Source organism: Carcharhinus amblyrhynchos, chromosome 21, assembly GCF_965287045.1.
Source record: "Carcharhinus amblyrhynchos chromosome 21, sCarAmb.v2.hapA, whole genome shotgun sequence".
NCBI lineage: Eukaryota > Metazoa > Chordata > Chondrichthyes > Carcharhiniformes > Carcharhinidae > Carcharhinus > Carcharhinus amblyrhynchos.
Window position 1 is genome coordinate 11,608,941 of NC_137344.1, and position 22,639 is coordinate 11,631,579.

Consider the following 22,639-nt stretch of genomic DNA (forward strand, 5'->3'; position numbering starts at 1 on the left):
AAAATAAAGTGATATTGTCAAGTTGAGCCGAAGGACCTGTTTCCAAGTTGTAAACCTCTGTGACTCTATGATTTCCATCTGCTTCCATAGCCAGTAATTTCCAGAACAGGTCATCAGTCTGTCACCGGGGCATGTAGTTTGAGGGATGCGAGTCCACATGAAGCATGCCTGACCATCCATCTCTCCCGCTTTTACTGCCAACCATTGGCATGTTTGGAAGGAATTATAGGCTCGCACACTCAACTTGTCTGACCGTGTTACGAACGCACCTTCTTTGGCCATCAAGTCCTAGGGTGAATCAAACTCAAAGCTTCTGGATCAGGGGCAGGGATACTATCCACTGCACCACAAGTCCCCCATGCTTTTGTTTAATTCAAAAAAAGGATGTAATGCATGGATATGTAAATTTTGCTGTAGTGGAATGGTCCCTGCCGATAAATATATGCAAGTGCAAGGATAGGTGAGTCACATTGCAAGTATGACTTACCAGCTCAAATTGGTTGTCAGTGTAATTCCTTGGACACTTGGGATTATTCAGCAAGTGTTGTTCACTCATGGAATCGTATCTAATGTTGGACAAATGGCTTGGATCTTATTTATGAGATTGTCAATAAGACCAGTCTTATAGCACATGGAGCTATAGGAATCTCAATGTATATACTGGCCAGTCAGGGTAGGCAGAGATAGAGAACCCAGCAGTGGCATTTTCCATTAACAGGGTGCTGCAATTAAGCCAAAAAGATGTGCCAACTAATACACAACTAAGTAATGTGGTATATGAATTACAATGCCAGTACAATGCCAGATTAATAGATCTCATGTCCTAATGACTGGCAGTGAATTCCATCAATTAGCACAATCCTTTGTCAGTTCACAACAGCATCCAGGCCATATTCACCCAACCCATGCTTGCAAAATTCAGTATACAATGTTGAACATGAGAGGCAAAGTTTATCAATCTGACTAAAGTGAATGTAGATGATCATGGTAAAGCAGACAGGTGGCCAAAAATTCACCTCGGAGTTGAGAAGGACACCAAAAATTCTAACCGTCTGGTTCAATCTTAAGACAGCAGCCTGGATGATGGACAGTCAGTGGCTAGAAACAGCGTGTAGCAGGGACCACTCAATTGGACTTACCTATATCTCTTATACTTACTGGTCTTGCCCGTTTTCTTGAAAGGAATCCAGATTCCTCCAACATTTCTACAACATAGATATGACATGGCTTGCACTTCCACATTTTTCCATCGGTGCCCATCAAGTATCGCAAGATGAGTAGTTTGAAAAGAAATTCACATAATCCTTTCTGTACCTGACAGAAAAATACTTTATGATCTAAATATACAGTGCAGAACAAAATGCTAATATTTAGGATATGCAAACAGCATTTTTACCATTGCCACAATGGTGCAATACAGCCCACATTCCTTATGGGCATACTGAATGTACAGACATTGTCTTTAAAAGACAGAAGCAGAGATAATTAAAAGGGGAGGTAGGAAAATGAAAAAGACTGTCCACAGCAGATGCCATGTCCCTGGCCCTATATTCAACCCTGGAACACCCAGACAACAAAGAGATCTATGTCAGATTCCTACTTTTTGACTACAACTCAACACCATTATTCCTACAAAATCTCATCTCCAAGAACTGTGGCCTGGGGCTAGGCTCCACCCTCTGTAACTGGATCCCAGAGTTCCTAACTCACAATCAAAAAGGATAGGCAACAACACTTCCTCCACGATCATCCTCAATACCGGTGCCTCACAAGGCTGTGTCTTCAGTCTCTTACTATACTCTTTATACGTCTATGACTGTGGGGCCAAATTCCCCTCCAACTTAACATTCAGGTTTGTTGATGACACCACCGTAGTGGGTCAGATCTCAAACAACAATGAGACAGAGTACAGGAAAGAGAATCTGGTGAATTGGTCTGACAACAATAATCTCTGCCTCAACGTTAACAAAATGAAGGAGATCGTCATCAACTTCGGGAAGTAGTGGGGAAGATATGTCCCTGTCGACATCAAAAGGGATGAAGTGAAAATGGTTGAGAGATTCAAGTTTCTAGGTCTTCAGATCATATACATGTCCTGGTCCCTCCATGCCAACACTATAGTTAAGAAAGCCCACCAACGCCTCTACTTTCTCAGGATTGGCTTGTCTACCATGACTTCCACCAACTTTTACAGATGCACCATAGAAAGCATTCTTTCTGGTTGAATCACAGCTTGGTATGGCTCCTGATCTGTCCAAGACTGAAAAACTACAAAGGGTCGTGAACGAAGCCCAGTCCACCATACAAACCAGCCTCCCGTCCACTGACTCTGTTTATACTTCCCGCTGCCTTGGAAAAGCAGCCAGTATAATCAAAGACTCAACGTACCCCGGACAGTCTCTCATCCACCTTCTTCCGTCGGGAAAAAGACACAAAAGTCTGAGGACATGTACCAACCAACTCAAGAACAGCTTCTTCCCTGCTGCCTTCAGGCTTTTGAATGGACCCACCTTATATTAAGTTGCCCTTTCTCTATACCCTAGCTATGACTGTAACACTACATTCTGCACTCTCTCCTTTCCTTCTCTATGTATGAAATGCTTTGTCTGTACAGCACGCAAGAAACGATACTTTTTACTATATGCTAATATCTATGACAATAATAAATCATATCAAATTAAATTTGTGATCACAGAAACAATGGAGGTTGATTGTCATGTCTCAGCCAAAAGACATTGGAACAGAATTAGGCCAGTCAGCCCATTGAGTCTGCTCTGCCATTCAATCATAGCTGATAATGTTCTTATCCTCATTCTCCTGCCTTTTCCCCATAACACCTGATCCCCTTATTAATCAAGGACCTATTTATCTCTGTCTTAAAGACATTCAATGACCTGGCCTCCACAGCCTTCTGCAGCAAAGAGTTCCACAGGTGCACCACTGTCTGGCTGAAGAAATTTCTCCTCATCACTGTTTTAAAGGATTATCCCTTTGGCCTGAGGTTGTGCCCTCTGGTTCTAATTTTTTGTACTATCCTCTCCACGTTCACCCTATCCAGGCTTCGTAGTATCCTGTAAGTTTCAAATAAGATTCCACCCCCCCGCCCCACCCCCCTCCTTTTAAACTTGGAGTACAGACCCAGACTCCTCAACCATTCCTCAAGCAACAAGCTCTTCATTCCAGGGATCATTCTTGCGAATCTCCTCTGGACCCTTTCCAAGGCTAGCACATCCTTCCTTCGATATAAGCCAACAGGCAAAAACCATCTCCTGCTGACCTAAACCTTGGAATGTAGAAATGGTTTGAATTCAAAAAAAACTGACTCTCGGGAGGAGATATTGTTTGTTCCCTTCCACGAATACACAGGGAACTGGGATAAAAAGTGTGTGTGTGCATGTGTATGGAGGGAAGCCAGCCTAGCAAAAGCTGAATGAAATCAGACAGTTTTGCAGCTACCTTGCAGAATCCAGTGTCTCCAAACTAACTGCTAACTGCCAACTCCTGGGCATAACAATATGAAAAAAAGGTCTTTTTAAAAAAACATTTATTAAAATAATTTCCAAATCATGGTTGTGTGGAAACCTATCTACAAAAGATAGCTCATCAATATTCTTCATTGATCTAACTGTATAGTGTGGAAAGGGTTTTATGCTAAAACTGAAAGCAAATTTTATAAGTCCCCTAAAGACACAAAACATTAATATACTGAAACAAATTGTAAAGATACCATTGAGGCTATTCTGCAATCGGTTACTTGAACAGTGGTTAGTTAGCAGGATGCTGTGCTGAGAAAATATTGCATCTTCTCAGTACAATATAGTCCTATTCCTGTCGTATTCATTTTCAGCCAATGGAAATGGTCATCGCACATTATTTAAAGTTGCAACTGAAGTATAATAATGAGGAAGTTACTGGAAAAATAGTTACGGACAGAATAAGAGAAATAAGAGAAATCTGGACAGATTAGAGACAGCCAAGTGGATTGGGAGAAGGTAGGTCATATTTAACAAACATAATACTTAAAGTAACAGATATGGGAATATTTATGTAAGTAGTTTATATGGATTTCCAAAATGCTAGAATGTAGAGTGGAGGAAATATCGCTACTGCTACACAACATCCTGGTTAGACTACATCTGGATACTGTGTATGGCTCTGGGCATCACACCTGAGAAAGCATATATTAGACTTGGGAGGAGTGCACGCATTCACCAGAATGTACATAAACCAGGCTTATACTTCCTGGAATACGGGAGTTCTGGAATGAGTTTATTAAGATTCGGAAAGGAATTGATTTAGACAAACTTTTTCCAATGGAAGGGTATTCTAGGACATGGGAACAAAGCCTCAAAAAAAAAATCAGAGCCAGTCCATTCAGTAAAAGTAGTAGTCCCAGATAACCACAGGCTGCCCTCCCTTTTGAGGGGGATTGCTGGTTGCTGGTGATTTAACCTGAGGATCATCACACCTCAGGCTAGAGGCAAGGTTGAGAAGGCCATGAATAAGCTCAGTCGGTACGAGAATTGAACATGCGCTGTTGGCATCACTCTGCATCATGAACCAACTGTCCAGCCAACTGAATGCTGGCAGCCACTAAATGCTGGAAGCAGGAGTGACTTTCCTTCCCCTCCACCACCCCCAAGTCCAAGAGAGGGCCGGCAGGAATCCACCCTGCCAAGCCCCCCTCCTCCCCCTACCACAACTACCATCGCACTCCCAATCCCACCCTTCCCTTGACAATGACCCACCCACCCTCTCCAGGCTACTGGAGAGAAAACCTGCAAGGCTGGATATCACCCCATAGTAAGTCCAGCAAAAGCTAACTGTTAGAGCAAGGAACCCCAACAACAGCCAGCAGGTTATTTGATTGAGGGCTGTCATAATTTTCAAGTTGGTGGTCAGGCTCACTGAGGTTTTTAAATTCCACCGTATAGACTTAATTCTGTTACATATAAAACTCAACTTGCATAAAGCATGTCAAAGCTTTCTGTCAATTAACTTCAGGGCCAATCAAGAAAAGTAATCCTATTTTGTTTTAGAAAGGAGCTCATTTCACAAACCATAATTAATTTTAAAAGACTTAAAAGGGAATATATCTGCTGTTGTAAATCTGAATGTTTTAAATTAGACATACATCACATGAAGAAACAAAAAGCCACACTAATTCATTCTTTGAAACCAAACTTACAGAAGAAGTGATATCAAAGTGAAATATCATGGGTTCCTTCTGATTTGATGATTTCATCAATGACAAAACGGTTTGGAGAACTTTATTTTCATCGACCCGTGACTCTATTAGGCGGATGGTTTTCAACAAGTTTTTGTTCCTGGTTTGTTTCTTCAATGTTTCATGTAGTCTCTTCACATAAAGTGATTTCCCTTTTGAAACAAAGCTTTCTTTTAAAAAAAACCTCCATTTAAATTAAAATCTAATCCAGAAACTACTCAAAGACAGTTCAAAAACCAGGATCTTTAGAAATAGCACATCCATTTCAGTTCAGGAGTAGGGACTGCCATTTTTCTGACTACGCGTTTAAATCAATTACCTCAGATTATCGAAACTGACATTAAAAGTAGGCAACACACTAATTCATCTGCACTTCATACAAATACTGCACAACTTCAAAAGAACTGTTACTTATACCATTTGGAAACATTAAACAGAATTTTCCCAAAATTGTGGAGTGCTGGATAAGGCTAGGAAAGCTGTATGAAACTTGCTAGCTTCACAGATGCCTTTTCGTGCCTGAATTAAACAGCATTCTGGAATTTCAAAGTGATGGTGAAGATCACACAACCAGCTGGGGAGGGCTGGCTAAACACACCAACAAAGCCAGGATTCTGAGACCAGGGCTCTGAATCTTAAATCTCAAAGTTACATAAAGGCCCCTCCATTAAGACAATGCCAACATCAGGGCAGCCTCCCCACAGTTATCAGGGCTCTCCTCTTTCCTCCCACTACTCAAAGGGAATGCCACCCCTCCTGAAGGAGGGTTTACCTGCCACCCCAAATCAGAGCCCCTTTTGCATTGTTGGGGGCACTTCCAGGAGACAATGCCCAGCCTTGTCCCTCAACCCCAGGCACCTCCACACCAATGGCATGGTCATCACAATTGGTTTTTGTTTTTGAAAACCAGTAGTAATTTGTGCCAGTGTGAAGTCACACTGTTTGCGGGAGGGGAGATGTGTCATGGGCAGACTCTACGGCCTCAAGCCCTTTAATTATACTGCAATGTATTTAGCAGCCGATTCAGCAGCCGTAATGGGATTTGTACCTGCAGCAAACAGGGCTGCTAGAGCCAAGTCCATTGCTCTCAGCTTTGTTTCTTAAATCTTATTTCGGGTAGTCTACTCAGTAGTCTAAACATCACTTCCAAAATAAATCTGGATCAATGATAAATCATAATTATAATGATAGCAAGTTACTTAATATTTCACAGATTTTGTTTGTTTTGTATTTATAAGACCATAAGACAGAGGAACAGAATTAAGCCACTCAGCCCATTGAGTCTGCTCTGCCATTCAATCATGACTGATAATTTTCTCACCCCCATTTTCCTGCCTTTTCCCCATAACTCCTGATCCCCTTATTAATCCAAGAACCTATTTATCTTTGTCTTAAAGGCAGTCAATATCCTGGCCTCCACAGCTTTCTGTGGCAAAGAGTTCCACAGATTCACCACTTTCTGCCTGAAGAAATTCATCCTCAACTCTGTTTCAAAGGATCGTTCCTTCAGCCTGAGATTGTGTCCTCTGGTTCTGGTTTTTCCCTGCTAATGGAAACATTCTCTCCATGTCCAGTCTATCCAGGCCTCGCAGTATCCTGCAAGTTTCAATAAGATCCCCCCTCATCCTTCTAAACTCCCAACGACTACAGACCCAGAGTTCTCAACCGTTCCTCAAATGACAAGCAATGCAGATGTTTGTACCCATCTGTACTCAAACCATTCAGCATCTTCATAAATTATAGTTCCTTCCTCGCTCGTTATTTTGCATGTCTGCACAGAATTTCTTATTTGTTGTTCTTCAAAATGTCTGGCTGGTTATTTGACTTTAAAATGGAGGCTAAGTTTCATCAGCTTGCCCTGGCCCAACAAGCCACATCATTTCTAATTGACCCGTTAGACATACAAGTTGCAGTATTCAGTTCAATATCAGTATACAGTGACCAACAAGCAGTGCATAAAAATAAAAATTTGTACATGTATGTAATATATGCATACATGCAAAATTAAGTATTAAACTTTTAACTGCATACTGTTTAAGCTTTAAGTTTTTTTTTAAGTTTGTTTATTATCACAAGTAGGCTTACATCAACACTGCAATGAAGTTACTGTGGAAATCCCCTAGTCGCCACACTCCGGCGTCTGTCACGTACACTGAGGGAGAATTTAGCATGGCCAATGCACCTAACCAGTACATCTTTCAGACTGTGCGAGGAAACCCGACCACCCGGAGGAAATCCATGCAGACATGTGGAGAATGTGCAGATTCCGCACAGGCAGTGACCCAAGCAGAAAATCAAACTCTTGTCTCTGGCGCTGTGAAGCAACAGTGTATTCATGTATCACATTATTTCTGATTAAACAGATATACAAGTTGCGGTATTCCGTACAAACATCAGTATACAGTGACTAGCAAGCAGTGCACAAAAATAAAAATTAGTACAGTACATCCATCCTCATATGCAAGATGAAGGTACTGTAAATTTTGAACTGAATATATGTAATTATTTGAGGTGAGGGTTATCACTGCTCAGATCAAACTTTTTTTAAACACAGCATCACAGTAAAAATCCGTCCACTCTTATCTGACTAGCAGCCTCATGTGTACTAGTATGAATTTGCTGCTTTCCCACCATTATTGCTTCTCAGTGAGGGGGTCAACATAGACCTTACAGCTAAATTATAATTATTGTTGTGCCATAGATACACATGAATCAGCAATCTATCTGAGACTTTTCAAACTCACCACTTAAAATTTCACAGCCAGCAAAAATAGGAAAGCTGTAGTATTTTTAATCATGAATTATATTGAAACTTACCAACTCCAGCTCTCTTGGAAGATATGATCCTTACAAACATCCTATCTTTAAACACAGAAGCTGCTGATAAAATGTTTGATGCAACACTGTAGTGGCTCTTCAGATAATTCTGGATTTTCTCCAAAGGTTCGTAAGGAATTACGTGCACCTTATATCGACTAAATGCTGAAGGAATGTAGCAGTGCTCCCTCTCACAATTGCACAATATGACCATTTTATAATCTGATTGCTTCTTAAACTCCAGACTTTTGAACAGTTCTTCACACCTTACACTGACATCATAAGTCAGTTCATCTGCATACAGAAGTGCATATATTTTGGAATCTTTGGAAGGAGTCAGGCAGCGGCGAAGGAACAGCTCCACCTGCTCATACGTTGTTTCAGTTGTGCAAAGCAGTACTTCATCGTAAGTAGGCAATGGCTGCTCATTGGAGTGCATATAAACAGACAAAGCAGATGTAAGTAATTCGGAGTGTTGACAAACAACAAGATTAGGCTGGCCTTTCTGAAAGCCAGGTGGAAGAGCTCTTGCAACAGTTTGGCTTGTGCCAGCAATAATATCAAGAAGTTCACCAAGTGTGTTGACATCCAGACAGCTGGACAGGAAATAACTCATATTCTTCATGTAGTGCTCCCAAAGCAAGTCCAACTTTTTCTCCATGTCTCTTTCCTTGGCAATATCTTGGACACCTGCTTCAGTTTCGCTATCATTCTGGTCACCGGTAACTGGTTGGGTTCTTGTCCACCTATTTCCTTCAGAAAGTTTCTGCAGAGCTTTTCTTACATCTTTAGCAGTACAGTCAGGATTAATGAAGGACAACATCATGAGGACATGCAGACTAGTGTAATTCTGGTCAAATAACTCAGTGCTGAGGTAAACAATCTGCTCTGCTGTGTAGAAGTTTAAATAATAATATTGAGACCGTTGCTGATCCATATATTTCTTCCACTTTTCTAGATAAGCTTCCATCTTTTTACAGAGGATCGGAAGCTGTTCTGTGACATTTCCAATCGCCTGAATCTCACTGACTTCATCTAAATTAAAATCAATCACTATGCAAGCCTCAGTCTTACTTGAGCAGTATACTTCTGCCTTCCAATTTCTAAATAACATGTTGCCAGCTGAAGACAGACTGATGAAAGATACTGCAAGCCTTTGGATATTGGCAAATACCTGCAGACAAAAGAACATATTTATGACCTGCAATGAAGTATTGGTGAGAAAAGTTAATGGACATGCAAAATAACTAATTGTACCTTTTTCTCTGTACATAATTGACAAGTTTCAATAATTAATGCCACCATATCAATGATGGTTTTCAGCTCAAACAAAAACAACTGTGCAACTTTCTTGTTTGGCTCCAGTATTCACTGGAATGACAGGCTTGACATTTTTATGTCTTATGATTTCTCATCTATCTAGTAATTGTTTAAAAAATTACCAAAATAATATTTTTTAGAAGTTTATTAGTCACTAGTAAAGCTTACATTAACACTGCAATGAAGTTACAGTGAAATTCCCCTAGTCGCCTTACTCCAGTGCCTGTTCAGGTCAATGCACCTAACTATTTCATCTTTCAGACTGTGGGAGGAAACCCACGCAGACACAGGGAGAACATGCAAACTTCACACAGTGACCAAACTGGGAATCGAACTTGGGTCCCTGGCGCTGTGAGGCAGTAGAGCTAACCACTGTGCTGCGCACACGTTTTAAAAAACTCATTACTAAAAAAAAGAGGCATAGTTTATCATAGACCTTCATGATTGTTGTAAAGAAAAACAAATAGTTTTATATAAAATCAATATTTCACTGTACTTTTATAACCACTACACTGCCAATGAAATTAAGCTTTCCATAATTTAAAAAGAAACTAGGTCTTTGCTCAATATTTCTCACTTCTTTATATTTTTGTAGGAAATGGTACTGAGGTGCTTCTATCACTAACCTTACTGGAATGTATGAAGCCAACAAGGGTTTGTGGATTTGACATTCAGGTAGCTTTCGGATTCAAATTACAAGCTGAACATCACTGACTGCATATGAGCACACTTCAGCATTCAACAACTGCTGTTTCAACCTCAAGCTTCTTACTCTCTGAAAAGGTAGATCACTGAACCAAACACTTTGAGACAGCTGGTTACCTCCACAAATCTTTCTACTTCTTCTTGCCCATGGTCTCCCTTGCCGGACATCAGCATGAGTTTATTCTGCAATTCTTTCAATTCTTCAAGAGTGTAACTTCGCACTTCCTCACTGTCATCATGCACTTCTGACAGATTTAATGTGATAGCTGATCCTAACGAAAGCTGCAAAATAAAGCAAAGAATTACCAATTTAAAACAGTTTAGATCTACTGCTTTATAAATGAAAAGTGTTAATGGCTACTCTCGATTCTCCAGAATTTATGATCACATGTCATCAGAAAATTGCATTTAGTTGGCTCAAGGTTACATGTATATTAAAAATTTTACAGAATTGAAATGCTTGGCTACTTATCTTGCTTTTCTGATGAATGGTACATTCCAATCTTGTGAAAGTACAAAATTTAGGGATTGGGAAATTTGTGTGTGGAAATCTCAGAAGTCACTAAAATACAAACAAGTAAGTTCTGTAGAAATAAAGCTAAAACATTTTTGGCTGTAATGGCCTTTGATTGGAGATCAGATGATATTAAGAAATCTAATAATGATTGAGAAACAAAAAGTAACCTGTGAAAGTAGAAGCCCCAAGGTCAATGTGTATAATAGTATTGGTGGTAACCCTCCTAAAATTTAAAACTTCAGTTCAACAGCAACCAGATATTTTATCCCTCTCATTTCCGCGATTCTCCCACCCCAGTTGTGCTGAATTTCTAGTGCAGCTAGCCTGGAGATTTAAGCGGCACCAGATTAGCATGATCCGCACTAGGCATCTGGCCCCGAGGCCATCTCCTAGCGCCATTAGTTCCGCACCGGAAATACAGCCCTCCATTTAAATATCATCTATTTGGGAGTGAAATCTTCGTGCCTCCCACGCCCCCAGGAGTATTACACTTCAGTAGGGAGTGGAGGGGAGAGGTCAAGGCTGAGCCGGGCATATGGTGGGTGGGGGGGGGGGAGAGAGAGAGAAGAGAGAGAGAAGGAAGGAGAGGAAGGTGGTGGAGAGCCACAGCAGTCAGGCAGTGTGGGGGTGAGAGGGAGGGTGTTGGAGAGTCATAGGGCTAACCAGCAAATCAGGAGGCCAACAGACAGGGGCCACTGTGCATGTGCTGATCTTGGCGCTGACAGATTGGCACATGCACAGTGGCTCACTCAGCGCTATGCTGCCAGCCTCCTGGGTGGGAATAGGCCTCACCCTGTGATTTTAATGAAATTTACACTAGTGCACTCAGCAGCACACAGATTCTTCTTCCACTGAAAAAAAACCAGTACTCCAGTGTTCATGCAAATTTGACACTTAGAATTTTTGAAGACCAATATAGGGAACATGTCATTTTCAAGAGGTCACAAACGAGAAAAAAGACCAGCAATTGACTTCAAGGAAGGTTACAAATACGTAACGATGAATGCACTAATGTCTTCAGAATTTTATATCGAGACTACTGCAAAAAGTAGAAAATGTTTATTAGCTAAAATTAAGTCAAGATCTTGTATATTGCTGAAGTGACATGATGCAGGAGCTTTTCATCCTGCATTCATCAGGACAAAAGCAAGAATGTCAAATTTTAAATTATGGCAATTTATACTGTAGAAGAGGGTGCAGACTGGTCGGCAACTTGTAACGGGTAACTACAGACTCCCCAAACTCCTAGATAATTCAAAAAGGTTCAACTTCTAAACATATTTCTTTTGTCTGCTTCATATGAATGTATATTGCTAATAACAATAGTGAATTAATCGCGTTATGAATTGGACTAAGTATCTTAAATTGATCATCAGTGCTGTTATTTTCAGAATCACATGTAACTGTAGACATTTTGTTTGGGGTTTTGCAAGTGAAGGCTGGTGAGTATAGTCTGTACTCTGTCTCTTACAAACAACCAGAGGAACATGCTATTTGATTCGGTCAACCAATCTTTGCAATGCATGGCCTATATACTTTTATCTCAGTGGCCCTCAAATTCATACACAACATTGCTTAATTGTGTGGCAGGCAGAACATTTTTTTGGATGGATGGCTGCTGCCTTTTAGTGGAAAATGCCACTCATGTAGTTATATAAATAGCATTAATAGGCTGCTAGCCATTTTCTCACCTTGAAAGCTTCTCACAGAAATAGAGTGCATCAAATCTGTCCTGCATGACCATGGCTATCCTGATCAGATCATTGCTTGCTATGTATCATGCAAATTTGTAAATGCATTAAAGGTTACCACTGCACACCTGAAAAGTGTCTGATCTAATACAACATATTTTGGAAGAGCAAGGATCTCAAAAATTTGAGCAGGTTGAGCAAACCATTTACAGTATAAAGGTCTTAAAATTATAGAGGGAATAATTACCATGTTTTAGAACACTTTAGCCCTCACTGTACCTTATGTTCCTCTGGAGAGCTGATGATATAGATTCCATTGTTGTTTATGGCTGAAGCCAGCGAAAGAGACGACAGCTCTACAGACCCATGGCTTTCCTTCACAGTTTTTAGCCACTCCAAATGCCGAGCTGAATCTCGCTGAAAGTGAATGAGAAAAAATAGAGAAGTGGCCTCCAAAACTCATTTACAAACGAAGCAATATTGTGGGCAAGATATCAGTGGTCCATCACACCAGCTCTTCTAGACCTCATATCAGCTACCTTGTGATTCAGGAACTAATAAACCAATATCCTTTACTATTCAGCCCCTACAGGAACAGCACGGCAGTAGCCAGATCCAGAGGTCATTGGACCTTAAGGGGAGAGCACCACAGTCAGAAGGGAGCTTCTGGTGAACTCTGTTTGTTTTCAGGTTTGCCATACTGATCAGTCATCCACCTGCCAGTATAAAAATTAAGGCTGGGTGGAAAAACACCCATTAAAGGTCTTAATTGGATGGGGGAGGGGGAGGGGGAGGGGGAGGGGGAGGGGGAGGGGGAGGGGGAGTGGTGTGGTTGCAGCGGCGGCGGCCAGGGCCCACCTGAGCCCTGCCATCCCCAGTGTAAAATTGCAAGCAGGTTGGGGTTGGCTGAATGTCGAAAGGAACCCCATCCACATAATTCCATGCTCCCCCCACCTCAGATTGTGCCAGAACAGGGAAATATAAATGTCTGGCCTTAAAATTGATAGGAAAAGTATTAGTGAAACTTATGTTAGCAAGCAAAAGCTTGATTCAAAGAAATTCATTGTCAACAGAATTTAGTATAACTATAATACTTATAAAAGGAATGCTCTTAATTATGAAGTATAATTTTTGAAACCATATTTTGGACACACTACCCAGGATCTTCTGATTTCATTCATCCCTCCAGCGCTGCCAACCACAACTGGGAATTTGGCACTCAGCCAAAACTCAATTCACTGCAGCAGGACCAGAGAATTCCAACCGCAAGAGAAGTTGGAGAACTCAGGCCACAGTATCCAAGGTTTTGGAAGCAGTGGTAGTCTTGCGGAACAGACTCAAACCCACGGCTACAAACAGGAAAAAAATAAGTCATACTTCAACTAACTTTTTTTTAATTATTCACTCTTTGAAGTAGATTTTAAACCATCATCTGCACAATCAAAATCAATATTGTTGAATCTTAAGATTTAATTTACCAGCTTCTTGGGAAGATCATGATCATTGTCTAAAGCATTCCACAGCTTCTGCAGACACAGCATAAAGTCAGTAAACCCGGCATTTGGCTTTAGTTCAAAAAGTATCGACGAGTAGCCTAGCACAGCATCATGAAAGCAAGCCACACGATCAACATCAAGGTCATTTTCACCAGCTGAGATTGAAGCCAGGTCAACAAACACTTTCAGCTCATTTGTATCTAGTGAAAAAAGACAATGGAGGAAAGGGCAAACTATTACTTAGTATTCACCAATAGAAAAAATTAAGCATAAAATGTAACAGTTGTTCAAAGTACTTTACAAACCAATTGAAGAAACTCTAAAAAGTAATAACATCATAAACAGATCACGTGTAGACATTATCACATGTTTAGTATTCACCTCTGTGTTAGGTCTCACTGGATAAAGGTCTGCATTACAAGTGCATGTTCCAGTTGACCTGCTCTGTCAAAGCAATGGCTTTTGTGACATGACATGCTGCTTTCTCACCACTAACTCACACCATTTCAAGATCCAAACATTTTGTAATGGCAAAACTGTGCATGACACAAGCACTTTGACTACCCTCTCTACCCTCTGGACACCCCACCCCCATAACTTCACAAGCACATGGAGCAGCTCCTCCATAACCTAATGGACCTCTCAGCTAACTGCCTTGGGGACACATGCATTTGACTGTACCTCCTCTATTTTGGTCCTGGAGTGTGTAATAGAGTCACAACACATGACAGCAATGAGATGATTCTGATCACTGACCCATTGTTTCAATTCTACGTGAACCTACACTTGAAAATCAGTTATTGCTTTGACATCTCCTGAAGTGTCAGTCAAAACAGTCATTTTCTGAGCTGGATACATGCATGTAGAGTTCTGTCTCCACTGCTTCACACTCTGGACTTCATGTTTAGTTCTCTCACTTGTTACGTCTCTTTCGTTATAACAGCAAATAGCATTATAATAGCAAATAACAGTACAGTCAGCAAAAAGGGCACTTCTATTTCCAAAATTAACTGCTTTGGGATGCACTGACACTATTCTCATCCTGTCAATTCAAATAACTATTTTCAGTTTCCTCAGTCCTGCTACAATATTGGAGTAAATACAATTATAGTAAAACTATCACAGGTTGGACACCATTACATTAGAGATCTGTAGGTCATATATTTACTTTGCACCTTGGTTATGCTTCTGAGCATATAAGAAAATCCAGTCATGAAATACAAAGGTGGTAGAACAATTCACCAACATTATAATCTCTCCTAAGTTAAAATGGAACCAGCTCAATAAAAAGAAACAAATTAAAACAGAACAAATGCAGAAAAGGCTTTTAACCAATACATGATATATCACTTGCAAAGCATTTATTTACCTTCTAAAGCTTCTTTGATCCAATTTACAAATTGCTGCCTTAGAGTAAGCTCTTCCAAACATTTTCTACGAGGCTCTGTCATTTCTTTAAGATGGTTTTTCGCTTGTATAAGTTGGTCGTCTATGCAGTCTAGCCTCTCATTCTTATAGGATTCATCAGCCTACAAAAAAAGCACAAAATTGTGTTTTAAGTAAAAGTTTATTTATTAGTCACAAGTAAGGCTTACATCAACAACTGTAATGAAGTTACTGTGAAATTCCCCTTGTCGCCACACCCCAGCGCCTGTTCGAGTCAACTTCACACAGCAAACTTCATATGGACAGTAACCAAACCGGGAATCGAACACAGGTCCCTAGCGCTGTGAGGCAGTAGTGCTAACCACTGTACAACAATGTCACTCATTTTTAGTCAAACTACAACGTATTTGAAGCTTTAGTTGACAAGCAATAGCACTAATTAAAGTTCAGCATAAGATTTTAGAATGGAATCAGTTTTGTTGACAAGAATTTCAAGGAGCAAAATATATTAGAAAAATCAAGTGAATGTTTTTCAAAAAGTTTTAGATAGAAACAAGCACACTTCAACAAAATGCCATTGATCCAGTTACTTTTTGCTACATATCAAATACAACATTGATCATTCCCCTCATTTCCTTCTCTCTCCAGCAGCCCATTCAATTTCCACAAATATGTAACCTGTCAGTTGATTTTTTACTTATTCTACAACTATAAGAACATAAGAAATAGGAGCATGAGTAGGCCATCCAGCCCTTCGAGCCTGCCCCGCCATTCAATAAGATCATGGCTGATCTGTCGTGGCTCAGTTCCACTTTCCCGCCCTCTCCCCATAACCCTTAATCCCCTCTCCTATCAAAAACCCATCAACCCGCATCTTAAAAATATTTAGCAAGGCAGCCTCCACCACTTCAACGGGCAGAGAATTCCAGAGATTCGCCACCCTTTGAGTGAAGAAGTTCCTCCTCAACTCCGTTCTAAACCGCCCCCCTTTTATCTTGAGGCTGTGCCCCCTAGTCCTATTGTCTTTTTTGAGCGGGAAGAGTCTTTCCACCTCTATCCTATCCATCCCATTCATCATCTTATACGTCTCAATGAGATCTCCTCTCATTCTTTTATGAAAAGGTCTAGTTTCAATTCTCTTCGCTTTTCTCACGATCACCTGTTCCCCATTATTCAAACAACAACTGGGAATGAGCAATAAAAAATGTGGGCCTGGTCAGTGGTGCCCATCTCCCGTGAAATAATAAATTAAAAACCCTCAAGTGAACAAACTGTTGGATCAATTTTATTCATTCCTTTTATAGTTCACTTGAATCTTTTAAGATTATCTCAAAGCACAACTCCTTTAACCTTTCCTATAACTAAAATACAGTGGAAATATTCATAATTTATAATGATTCACTGAAATGTTCCAAATTTGATGGTATGCAGCAATGACAATGCTGCTATGGGTATCAGTGTATTTGGGTTCGTGAGATGGAAGCTAAACAGAAGTCTTTTCTGTGCAATGACTGTTGTGAACACTCAAATGAACATTAGAAAGAACAATTAGTTACGATATCTCCACTTCCCACATTTACCGTTGTTGTAATTTCAAGAGTTGCAAAAACAGTCATTAAGGTATGGCATTTACTCTATTTTTATTTGACTGAAGGCTTTAATCTTTCTGAATTTATCAGTTACTTGGCTGCATCACAGCCAAAGCACACATCCAAAGTGGCAACTTGGATTAGGCAATGGAATCTGGTTCTTTGCAACCATATTGCACCAAGGAGTCAAAATCTTTAGAAAATGACAGAAGAGGAAATTAACAGGAAATGCAAAATTTAAATATTCACACTTGGGCTGACAAGTGGCAAATAACATTTCCACAACACAAGTGCCAGGCAATGACAATCTCCAATGAGAGAATTTAACTATTGTCCCCATGACATACAATAACATTACAATAACATTACAATAACATTACAATAACATTACAATAACAGAATCCCACCATTAGCATCATCCTGAGGGACATGTAGGCCATATTATAACCGTGGCTACAAGAAGAGGCCAGAATGGGAATTTTGCGGACAGCAATTCGTCCCCCAGTCTCCAAAGCCTGTCCACAATCTACAATGCACAAGTCAGGAGTGTACAAGAACACTCTTCACTTGCCCAGATGAGTGCAGCTCCAGCAGCACTCAAGAAGTTCAACACCACAGGGCAACGCAGTCAGTTTGATTGGTGCCCCTTCCACAAACATTCAGTCCCTTCAGCAATAATGTACGGTGGCAGCAGTGAACAAAATTCATGGCAGCAATTCATCAATAGCCCATTCAATAACACCTTCTAATTCCTTGACCTGCATCACCTGACAGAATAAGGGCAGCAGGTGCATGAGAACCAGCAACGTTCGTACCCAGTGAAACAATAAATAAATAACTTACCACATTTAGTAGTGTTTGCAGAATACTGAAGTTTCCAGTAAGGTTCAACATATTCTGAGTTTTCATGATTGCTTGAGCAGATTCAACAGCCAAATGTAGCTGGTGATATTCCTGAATTTGTTGAATTCGCTTTTCTATCCAGTTTCCTTTAGTACTCATCTCTATTCTACACATAATCTTGAAATCATCCCTTAGCTCCTCATATCGATCAACATAAACTTTAAAGATGGTATTCACCTCTTCAAATGTAAGACTTCCCTCCTTTATTTTTCTAAAAATTGTCTTGTACTTATCCAAACATGGCACCCATATCATAGTATGAACATCTTCAAGAGATATTGAAGCGGTCAACTCTTCATCATTTGTTGCATCCTCCTTGTACAATGCTTTGGCCTCCTTTTCCCAGCACATTTGTAAAACATGGCTATCTTTAAAGTTATGAATGTTTCTTGCCATTTCTTTCAGCTGCTCACTTAAAGTGAAGTAAGTAACTTGAGTGGGCACTGATACCAGATCTTCAGTCCCCTTTATGGTCACTAGTTCACTTAGTGCCTTTGAACTAATATTGGTTCCAAGCTGTTGTTCATGTTCTTCAATTTCCACTACAATTAAAGAGAAAACTAGGTTAATATTTTGCAGAAATACAACAGTGGTTCTCTTCCCATATTGAAGCTTAATCAACCTTTGCAAACAAAAATCGTTATTCAGATGAATTGCAAAACTCCATATTCTACAATGGGTTAAGCGTCATTATAAAAACAAAATGGGATATTGGTTTAGATATTTCTCAAAGTAACAAAGACTGGAACTAGTGGTAGTAAATGTCTTACTTTAAAAAAAGAGAGCAACACCATTTGATGAAAGCACAGATCTTTTACGGAACATGACAACCTTGTACGTCAAAAATCTGTCTAACTCTGCTTTGAATAAATTTAATGACTAAGCCTCCACTCTTTCTGGGAAAGCGAATTCCACAGTCTAATGACATCCAGAGAAATTATTTCTCCTCATCTTATTTTAAAAGGGAAAGCTCCTATTCCTGGTAGTTCTCGTTCCTCTAGTTCTGGTCTCACCTGTACATTCAACTCTCTCATCTTATTTACCTTAAGCCTATTCACTCATAGTTCAGGTAATTCAGATATTATTTGAGGTTCTATGTTTTTTAATTTAGCCCCTAGCAGCTCATAATCCCCAAGCAGAATCTTTTTCCTAGTCCTAAATATGTCATTGGTGCCTACATGGGCTATTGGATCCTGCCTCTCTCATGACAAGATCCTCTCTATACCCAAGCAAATATTCCAAACCCTGGCATCGGGCAGGCAATAGAGCAGACTAGACTTCTGCTCACGGCTACAGAGAACGGTGTTGCCCCCTTGATTATACTATTCTATTACCACTACGTTCCTATCTACTCCCCCAACTTGAATGGCTTCCTGTACCACAGTGCCATGGTCAGTTCTCTCAGAAGTCACTTTAAAAAGTAATTCATTCAAGGGATGCAGGCTGGTAGGTGTATAGGACGTAGGTTAGCATTTATCGCCAATCCCAAATTGTCCTTACAGGGTGCAAGAACCTCAAATCTGTTGAATTGTGTAGGTGGAGAGTCATCCAGTTTTACCTTTTCATCCCCTTACCTTCTATACTCGCAGTCACACCCTCTTGACCCTGACCGTATCAGGCAACTGTAGCCTAAAGGGTGTGACTGTCTCCTGGAACAAAGTGGCCAGGTAACTTTCACCCTCCCAGATGTGAACAGTCCAGTTCACTGACTTTGAATTGCAGACAATTACTGCAGACAGGTTTCCCCTGGACTGTATTGGTGTCTCAGAGCTCCCATGTTCTACAGCTGCAAAACATCACCGGCCTTGCCAACTTTATTGTGTGTTACTTAATCTGTTTTTCTCAATTAATAAACCCTACTACAAATAATAAGACTAATAATTTGGAAGCTTTCCTACTAATAAAATCTTACAATTATTAATAAATTATCAGAGTTTCAAAAGGTAAATGAGAAAAACCAATAGGTGGAAAGCAAGCATATTTCTAATGATCTGTCACAAGACGCTCATATTAACCAAATAGACTTACTGCATACAAGATATCTGCCCTCTGCAATTGCTCTCAATACAGCCAGCTGCGACTATAAACCATGAAACCCAGTCCTCTAAAAAGAAATTGAAATAAAAATGCAAAAAAGCAATACCTTTCACAAACTCATTGATTTTTCTACACATTTTCAAGAGACTATCCATCCAATTACTTTCCTCAGTGAATGCATATAATTCATTTTGGCGCCAAGTCAATAAGCCTTGTAGGTTTTTTTCTTTGAAAGATTCATCATTTCCTACAAAAAATAACTCAGCATTAAAAAAGTTCATAAGTGTCCTTTATGTGTTTGCATATGGAAATTTTCTTAAGCACAACAGAATATATTTTTAAAAAACTTACTTGTATTGTGCAAAGCTATAAAGTTGTTCTTCTTTTCTAAGATCCACTCCAAGTGTTTTACTTGTATGGAGCCATCTAGAAGTTTGCTCATCAGATCCAAGAACACTGAATCTGCTGTTGCCATTAAATGGCAAGCATTATCTGACAGCTGATCAATAAGTTTGTGATCCATTCCTATTCAAAACACAGAATAGAATCATGTCAGATGAAAAAGACAAAAATTAAGGCAAATTAAAGTTTATAGCAGTCACACTAATATGACAATCTGATAAAACTGAATTTGATTTTTATTCAGGACTACTGCTACCTCAACTTATAGCTGAAGTTTAAATTTAACTTGAATGAAATAAAGATTAAACTTTTGTTGACAAGGCTGCACGCATGCAAAAGTTAAGACATGCTCTTTAATACTGATGTAAAGGTGCATAGGGAACCTAGTGAGAACTGGGTGACGAATGTTCAGGATTTTGAGCAAAAAAGGCCATGGCACCAACACCTGATTATATTCCAATTTTTAAAGGGTAGAATTGGAGAACAGTAGAAACGTTGCATTTTGTAGTGATGAGTGCAGATTAGCGTCTCAGTAGCAGCAAACAGCTAGAAGTGAGCAATGTTTTGAAGGTGGAAGATGGCCTTGATGACAGAACAATGTGGGGAAGAAATCTAAACCACAAGAGTCACCAGACTTAGCTCACATTCAGATCACAGTTGATATAGTTGAAACAGACAAACAAGCACTGGTGAGGCCGCAGCTGGAATACTCTGCGCAGTTTTGGTCGCCGCACTTGCGCAAAGATATTTTGGCCTTGGAGGGAGTGCAGAGGAGGTTCACTAGACTGATACCAGAGATGAGGGGGTTGGACTATGAAGAGAGACTAAATAGACTGGGTCTGTACTCACTGGAGTTTAGAAGGATGAGGGGGGATCCTATAGAGACATATAAGATAATGAAAGGGATGGATAGGGTAGAGGTGGAGAGATTCTTCCCGCTCAGAAAGGACAGCACGACTAGAGGGCACAGCCTCAAGATAAGGGGGGGGCGGTTTAGAATGGAGTTGAGGAGGAACTTCTTCACTCAAAGGGCGATGAATCTCTGGAATTCTCTGCCCGTTGAAGTGGTGGAGGCTACCTCGCTAATTATATTTAAGTCACGGGTAGATAGGTTTTTGACAGACAAGGGAATTAAGGGTTATGGGGAGAAAGCAGGAAAGTGGAACTGATCCACTTCAGATCAGCCATGATCTTATTGAATGGCGGGGCAGGCTCGAAGGGCTAGATGGCCTACTCCTGCTCCTATTTCTTATGTCCCTAAGTGCAAGAAAGCCTAAAAGGATGACTTCGGTTTTGTCTGCATTTAATTGGAAGAAATTGGGATTCGTTCAAGATTGGATGTCAGTTTATTTTGAATAATTAATAAATTGGTTTGAAAAAAAGAGTGGAAAAGTTAACCTGCATGTTATTAACACACAGGGCATCTAAGCTTGTGGATGGTGTCACCAATGCTGAGATGAGTGACAAAGGATAAAACCCAGAGCTACACCAATAGCGATATGGAGACAAAAGACTCCATTGGAAAATATACTTAATTTTTGTGGGCTAAGTGTGAATGGAACAGTTAGAGACAGATTTTGTGTGAGGATAAGTGATCAATGTCAAAGGCAGCAGGTAAATACGTACACACAAATACTAAAATAAAAAAGGTATATAAAAATATTCCCACCACAGAAAACGTCATTCGTCACCTTGACTTTAAGAGTCTGTGGTATGGGCAATACAGAAAGTATTCACAGGGTTCAAATGAAGCCTATGACATACACACAGTACAGTAAGGCAATGTAGCCCTGAACCTGAGACAGGCAAAATTTCACCTCGTCATTAACTGGAAAACATTAAGCCACTCTCTCATTGACAAGAGCTATCTGAAAGAAATAAGATTGCTGTCACAGGGTACAGACAGAATGATGATTTGGCAAGCCAAGGGCATAAACATAAGATTCTGAGAGGGACTGGCACCCAGGGAGGATGTTTTAATAGTAGGGGTTCTAGAGCTTTGTGATGCAGTTTTTTAAAAAAGATCTCCCATTAAGATATTGATGAGGAGTGGTTTCTTCTGAGGGTCATTAGTCCTGGGAATTATCTTCCACAGACAGCAGTCAAGGCTGAGTTATTAAAAATATTCTACGCTGAGGTAGATAGACTTTTGATCTACAAGGAAGTTAGCTGTTAAGAATGGGCAATCAGGAAAATGAGTTGAGGTTACAACAAAATCAGTCATGGTCTTATGGAATGGTGGAGCAGGCTCAATGGCCAAATGGGCTATTTCTTTAGGGAAGTATAGGTGGTATAGTAGCAATGTCACTGGGCATTACCAGGGAGCCCATCACTGCAAACGTTAAGGCTAAAGCACTGCTACAATCTTCAGCCAGAAGTGTTGAATGGATAATCCACCTCGGCTTCCTCCAGAGGTCATCTGCATCCAGGTGTCAGTCTCCAGCCAATTTGACTCATTCTGCATGATATTAAGAAACAACTGAAGGCACTGAATGCTGCAAAGGCTACAAGCTCTGGACAAAGGAAGAGGCACAGGGGAACACCACCAC

The 22,639-nt window shown here is 40.2% G+C and overlaps 1 protein-coding gene across 1 annotated transcript in view; it reads right to left on the minus strand.

The window, feature by feature from the left end:
* The window catches only part of LOC145356640 (E3 ubiquitin-protein ligase rnf213-alpha-like), a 168,548-nt gene that overhangs the window by 69,053 nt on the left and 76,856 nt on the right, over window positions 1-22,639 (minus strand). Inside the window, exons 19-28 of the mRNA XM_080209486.1 lie at window positions 20,040-20,213; window positions 19,795-19,935; window positions 17,592-18,193; window positions 15,143-15,302; window positions 13,756-13,973; window positions 12,557-12,694; window positions 10,187-10,351; window positions 8,045-9,218; window positions 5,189-5,379; window positions 1,159-1,314 (exon numbers count right to left, since the gene is read on the minus strand). Of these exons, the coding sequence (XP_080065612.1) occupies window positions 1,159-1,314; window positions 5,189-5,379; window positions 8,045-9,218; window positions 10,187-10,351; window positions 12,557-12,694; window positions 13,756-13,973; window positions 15,143-15,302; window positions 17,592-18,193; window positions 19,795-19,935; window positions 20,040-20,213 (3,119 nt within the window). The remainder of the gene's footprint in view (window positions 1-1,158; window positions 1,315-5,188; window positions 5,380-8,044; window positions 9,219-10,186; window positions 10,352-12,556; window positions 12,695-13,755; window positions 13,974-15,142; window positions 15,303-17,591; window positions 18,194-19,794; window positions 19,936-20,039; window positions 20,214-22,639) is intronic.